Here is a 7,196-nt window from a genome sequence, read left to right as displayed (position 1 = left end):
AAAAAGTACAAATTACAACCGTATTTACTAAAATCTGTGCACTGTCTCCCATGATGAAATAATTGAATTAATGTATGAAAGAGTGAATAATTGAATGAATGAATGAAAGAATGAATAATATGAATAAATAAACAAATAGTTTTATCCTATTACTCAGCAGAAAACTTGCATAAGAAATAGATATATAAAAGAGACAAGGCATCATTAATATTTTTAGCATAGTTGTACACTGCAAAAAAAAAATAAAAATTATTTGAAGATGTAAATAAAACAGATTACTGGAGTATATTTAACATGAAAATGTAATTTCACATTTAATTCAGTGTTATTCAATGTTATTAATTGTTTGTGAAATTTCCTAGCAATTTCTGAGTGAAAATTTTTACATTTTCTACAGTCTATACATATTAATATTTTGTTATAATAAAATAATCAATTTTAAACTAGAATGGGATGATTCTGCCCTCTGTCGTGAAAGTATTAATTTGTCATATTATTATAACATATTATTTTTAGGACATTTACCCATTCTTATCCGTTTTTGAACTTTTTTTTTTCAACCACAATGAAGAGTTTCACCATCTTCCACTTGACACATGATGTTGTTGAGAGTTACTCAATAAATTTCATAAGATCCTGTGAGAGTTACACTAGTAAAACCACTTATAAAGTGATGCAGATATTTAAACATATAAATATGTTGAAGGATATGGGTTTGTAGAAAATTCCCTGCATGTCTTTATGGATGGGCTGACTCTGACATTTTGTTAAATCATATGGCCCATTTGGGTTCAGTCATGGCACTGTATATGAGGACTTTATGGTGTCATTAGAACTCATTATGATCATTCACTTTCTTCCTGAGATTATAATTATATTATATGGCAACTATTCTATCATGTCTAGTTAGATGATGGGGCAGTAATCTTGTACAAAGAAAATCATGGTCTAAATATGAAAATGAAACTAGTGCAAAATGACTTTATGACTAGATTTTCACTCATAAAGTTTTAGACACAATAAACCCGTTGTGCAATGAAAACACGATGAGGACAACGTGCACCTATGCATATATGCCTAATACTGAAAAGGACAGCATAAATAACTAGGCTTTTATGCTATAAGCTTCAAATGTAATGAATGCATTATTCTTATTTTTATTATGTATGGTTTTAAAATGTAACAGTGGCTTTTAGGGCATTGTTCAAAGCTCAAATACAAGTTGTACTGTAATTTGCAAACGTATTGCCACGATACAGCCTTATTCAATAACAATAAACATGAAAGAAATCTCATCAGCTTGCCCAATCTAGAGTTTCATGTCAGAACTTGGCATTTTCTAAACCATAAAATGTAAAAGTTGCAGAAAAATTGTCAAACATTGGCTGCACCTGCTGGGTTTGTAGATCATTTGCAATTTATTGAAAGATTTGGGTTTTTTAAGCTTTTGAATCTTACAATGAAGGAGACAGTTGGTTTATGAACTGCAGTATTACATCCACTTAATGTGAACTCATGCCTGATAATGTTGTGTCATAAATTACTCAATAATGTTTAAGAAACTTAAACTGACAAGGACCTATCAACTGCCACAATTAGGACATTTAAGTAATTTTTATTAACACGCCTTAGAAAAAACATTACTGGTGTGAATCTTGAGACAAAACAAAGGCCCTGATATGTTTTAAGATCAGTCAGTGCAAGTTTATTTCAGTTGATACAGTTCAGAACTACATTTTAGTCTGGGACTAGTCTTAAGCCTTGTCTGTGAAATCCGGGGGATAAAGTCTTATTTTATAGACAAGAAAATCAAAGAATGCTGGAAGATAACGCAGCACATTGTTAATTGTACAGGTCCTTTTCAAAAAATTAGCATATTGTGATAAAGTTCATTATTTTCTGTAATGTACTGATAAACATTAGACTTTCATATATTTTAGATTCATTACAACACAACTGAAGTAGTTCAAGCCTTTTATTGTTTTAATATTGATGATTTTGGCATACAGCTCACGAAAACCCAAAATTCCTATCTCAAAAAATTAGCATATTTCATCCGACCAATAAAAGAAAAGTGTTTTTAATACAAAAAAAAAAGTCAACCTTCAAATAATTATGTTCAGTTATGCACTCAATACTTGGTCGGGAATCCTTTTGCAGAAATGACTGCTTCAATGCGGCGTGGCATGGAGGCAATCAGCCTGTGGCACTGCTGAGGTGTTATGGAGGCCCAGGATGCTTCGATAGCGGCCTTAAGCTCATCCAGAGTGTTGGGTCTTGCGTCTCTCAACTTTCTCTTCACAATATCCCACAGATTCTCTATGGGGTTCAGGTCAGGAGAGTTGGCAGGTCAATTGAGCACAGTAATACCATGGTCAGTAAACCATTTACCAGTGGTTTTGGCACTGTGAGCAGGTGCCAGGTCGTGCTGAAAAAGGAAATCTTCATCTCCATAAAGCTTTTCAGCAGATGGAAGCATGAAGTGCTCCAAAATCTCCTGATAGCTAGCTGCATTGATCCTGCCCTTGATAAAACACAGTGGACCAACACCAGCATCACTGACTGTGGGTACTTGACACTGGACTTCAGGCATTTTGACATTTCCCTCTCCCCAGTCTTCCTCCAGACTCTGGCACCTTGATTTCCGAATAACATGCAAAATTTGCTTTCATCCGAAAAAAGTACTTTGGACCACTGAGCAACAGTCCAGTGCTGCTTCTCTGTAGCCCAGGTCAGGCGCTTCTGCCGCTGTTTCTGGTTCAAAAGTGGCTTGACCTGGGGAATGCGGCACCTGTAGCCCATTTCCTGCACACGCCTGTACACGGTGGCTCTGGATGTTTCTGCTCCAGACTCAGTCCACTGCTTCCGCAGGTCCCCCAAGGTCTGGAATCGGTCCTTCTCCACAATCTTCCTCAGGGTCCGGTCACCTCTTCTCGTTGTGCTGCGTTTTCTGCCACTTTTTCCTTCCCACAGACTTCCCACTGAGGTGCCTTGATACAGCACTCTGGGAACAGCCTATTCGTTCAGAAATTTCTTTCTGTGTCTTACCCTCTTGCTTGAGGGTGTCAATGATGGCCTTCTGGACAGCAGTCAGGTCGGCAGTCTTACCCATGATTGCGGTTTTGAGTAATGAACCAGGCTGGGAGTTTTTAGAAGCCTCAGGAATCTTTTGCAAGTGTTTAGAGTTAATTAGTTGATTCAGATGATTAGGTTAATAGCTCGTTTAGAGAACCTTTTCATGATATGCTAATTTTTTGAGATAGGAATTTTGGGTTTTCATGAGCTGTATGCCAAAATCATCAATATTAAAACAATAAAAGGCTTGAACTACTTCAGTTGTGTTGTAATGAATCTAAAATATATGAAAGTCTAATGTTTATCAGTACATTACAGAAAATAATGAACTTTATCACAATATGCTAATTTTTTGAAAAGGACCTGTATTTAATCAGTATGACACAAACTGAAACAAGCAATTGTTTCCTCAATTTATAAAACCTGTTTGACGAGACAATCTTTATTAACATCAGGTCAATTTTAGCAGCTATGAATAAGTTTCCCCAACAACACTTTTAAAAACTAACTAATTAAAGACAGGTGCAAAATTAAGTGGAAGAGACAGTATAACAAAATATTATATAAATTAGTGTTGTATTGTCAATTGTTCAAGAATTCTTCTGATTTCCACTTATTGCAAGGCAAAAAGACTAAATGAATTGCCAACTTAAGTCGGTAGGCCTTTTTTTCTTTCTTCATTTTTCACTCAACTTCAAGCTTAGCCCTCAGGGAACTGCCTGAAGAGGAACTCTGATCTTTTTTCACTGAAATTCGGCACAAAATTCATCTGCAGGATTTCAGAGAAGCCCTCAGACAAACTGGGTGCCACATACTTTTTCCTATAGAGAACAAGAAAGACAGTCAGACAGCAATGAGCTCGTGTGAGTTAGCCAAAAACAATGGTCATTTCCCTGCAAAATGATCTGGTTCAGTAGAAAAAGCTTAGCGGGATCCTACCCAGCCTAAAGGCAGCCCACACAGTACTGAGCAAATCTGGTTTAGATTGCCAGTTGACTGGTTTCAGAGAAGATCTAAGGTGGAGGGTTATACAAAGCCCCAGATGCTGAGCATTGTTGTAAAGAGGGGTACCACTTTCGTAGTATGCTGCATCAGTTTGCTGAACATGTAAGCCTGGGGCAAGAATTGAATAATCAACAACAGAGCTGCTTAAAACAGCTGGGCAACGACTGTGCCAGTTACCTTCGCATGCAATCCCATGACAGTGCCGCCTATACATCAATGGTAGCGCTCCTTAGTGACATAGTGAAGAAAGTGGGTGTTCCGCAAATGGGTAGTAACTGCCCTGTTCAAAGTGCCAAAGACCACTTGATGCTCCACGTTGGCTCTGAAGTATACAAGGTGTCACCTGATCCTGACGCCCTTCTTCTATACATCATTAAGGACAGGTCTAACTTGCCAACTGTGTCTAATGCAAGAGTTCGGATCAGTGCCAACACTGGAGGTACGAAAGATTTCCCACCAAATATTATTTCTTGTTTAAGTTTCAAAATACTTGAACACTATAAAATAAGAATGCAATTACTTGTTTCAGCTTGTGAAGAATGGATAAGCACAGGGTTATATCTTTCTCCTGGTATGAAGACGTTCATAGCAGTACCTCCAGAGATCCTTAGGAAAAATTGGCAGGTGGTGAATCAAGTCTATACATGTATCCAAAGCCCCAATCAAGGAATAGTTGCAGCATATTGTCACGTTCCTTCTCGGGATACAAGGAGGTGCAGAGACGTGAAGGTTCAAATAAGGTTATTTATTAGAATCCAGCAGACAGACAGACAGACAGGGAGCATGGGGAGAGGCGAACACATCTGACGTTAAGACCGGACACAGGGGCTAGGAAACACAGGGCTTATAAACACAGGGAAATTAACGAGGAAGACCAGAAACAGGTGAGGGCTAATCAAACGCAGGGCTGGGGACACATGAACTACTAATTACTTAATCAACAGGAACGAGGATGGCCAAATAGAGACACGAGAGGAGGGGAAACACAAGACAAGGGCTGTGTCCAAATTCAGGGTCTGCATCCTCCTTAGGATCCTTCCTACCCGGTTGAAGGAGGAGGGATCCTCCGACGTCCGCAAAACCCGGAAGTCGGTGTTTGTGAATTTGGACAGCCTACCCTTCTTTCAGTTCCCTCCCTTACCCGTTGCTCATATCCTGTCGCCTAGCAACCGTGACAGCGCCAAGCAAGAAGCGGGAAAAAGGACAAACAAAGAGTTATTCTCCTCATTTTAATTATTTTGGAAGAAATAAAGCAATTAAATAAATTAAATACTTTCTTTGCTCGTTGTCGGAGAGTTTTTTATATCAGACTACAAGACAGTCACATCCAGGTAAGCCATTATAGCCTATTTTTATTTGTTTTTAAGTATTCTACTAATTTCTCCTACAAATTCATTGAGCCGAAGCATAAACTTTAGCTTGTTTTGTCAGAGAAACTCCTCTCCCACTCCGCTACCGCTCGCTTCGTCCGCCATTACGCTCTGCCGAAAAGAATTATGGGATAGGTAGGACAGGAAAGGATCCACCACACCCATCCTTCCAATTCGGGGAAAAGGAGGACGTATTTGTGGACCGCATTTGAAGGATCCTACGAATTTGGACAGCCTTCGTCGCGGCACTGTGACGTAACATCCTTCAAATGAGTACTCCGAAGGATGCAGACCCTGAATTTGGACACAGCCAAGGACTGACACATATAGTATACTTGTCATGATAGGTACAAATTTTTTGCTCATAGGCTTTGAGAGCATGTTATTAACATGAGGGAATAACACTTATGCAGGTGCAGCTTGGTTGCCAAACAGATAATATTGGTGGAGCAAACGTTCTGAAACGGGCTCCTGTGGTCCATGAGCGATTCCCATTGGACACAGAGATGGTCCAAGTCTGCAATCTATGGGGAGGGCTCATCTACTTAATAGCACCTCCTCAAAGCAAAGTGGATGGGTTGGAAATTGTCGTGCAGGTCTCAGTACAGGCTCCATACTTCAAGTCTGGTAAGAATTTTGAATGAGCATCACAGTGAGGTTTCTATTCAAAACATTTACAGTTTTATGGTAAAACTTTTCTACACTAACTTGTTTCGTCCCTAAGGAGAGACCAGTGTAGATGACTGGGTAAACAGGATTCGTCAGGCACCCGCCCCCTGGGCAGAGCTTGAGTTTGAGAACATCATCCTGACACTAGAATCAGAATATATAAGGAATCTGGACCACCCTGACGAGGTGGCTAAACTGTGGGACACTATAATGAGAAGCATAGCTGACCTGGCAGCAAGGCCTGCCAAGTTCCCCCGCAAAGAGCGGTTTGTTGCAGATGTTCAGATCTCTCACGGTTGGTGGTACTATTAAATACTCTCAGTATCTTTGTTAGAATAAAGAACCATCACTATTACAACAGAATCATGCTATTAAAATGAATTACACTCACACTGTCCTGGTGATAACACTGTTCCCCTTGCAGGTTTCATGCATGCTGGATATCCCATCATGATGCACTCCCACTCTGCCCCAGCTCTAGTAAATGTAAAGGAAGCCTATAAAAGTGGTATTTGGGGATCCATTCACGAGCTGGGTCATAACCAGCAGCGTGGAGTTTGGGAGTTTCCTCCACACACCACTGAGTGCACTTGCAACCTGTGGTCAGTGTACGTACATGAGGAAGTGCTGGGTATAAATAGGTCAAATGCTCATCCAGCCATGACCCTAGAAAACCGTCAGACTCGTACCAATATGTATTGCAGTGGCGGTAAGGATTTAAAAAGCTGGAGTATGTGGACAGCGCTCGAGACATACATGCAGGTGTGAACAGACTGCATAAAATTTAATATTTGTTTATATAATTGTTATGAAAATATAATTATGTAAATATAAAATAATATATTTCTACCTATTTTTCTCATCTTCCATCATCACATCTTTTTTTTCCAGCTTCAGGAAAAATTTGGCTGGGACGCTTTCAGGAAAGTTTTTATTGCCTACCATGATATGAACGGAGTACCAAATGACAACGCAGGCAAGATGAATCTATGTGCTGAGACCTTCTCCAAGGTGGTCAACGTGAATCTTTGCCCTTTCTTAAAAGCGTGGGGTTGGCCCATCCAGCCCAGCACATAA

At 39.5% G+C, this 7,196-nt stretch overlaps 1 protein-coding gene across 1 annotated transcript; it reads left to right on the top strand.

Annotated features, from left to right (window-relative positions):
- Positions 1-709: 709 nt before the first annotated feature.
- LOC306851736 (TRPM8 channel-associated factor homolog) lies at positions 710-7,196 on the top strand (the record flags this gene model as incomplete). Its single annotated transcript, XM_079388173.1, has 7 exons — positions 710-713; positions 4,139-4,519; positions 4,610-4,704; positions 5,864-6,077; positions 6,175-6,414; positions 6,544-6,881; positions 7,011-7,196. 7 exons carry the CDS (start codon positions 710-712, stop codon positions 7,194-7,196), a joined length of 1,458 nt encoding a protein of 485 aa, XP_079244299.1.

This window comes from Barbus barbus (assembly GCF_936440315.1).
Source record: "Barbus barbus genome assembly, chromosome: 31".
NCBI classification, from domain to species: Eukaryota; Metazoa; Chordata; class Actinopteri; order Cypriniformes; family Cyprinidae; genus Barbus; species Barbus barbus.
The sequence above is the reverse complement of the archived record's forward strand: the minus strand, read 5'-3'. Positions and strand labels throughout refer to the sequence as shown.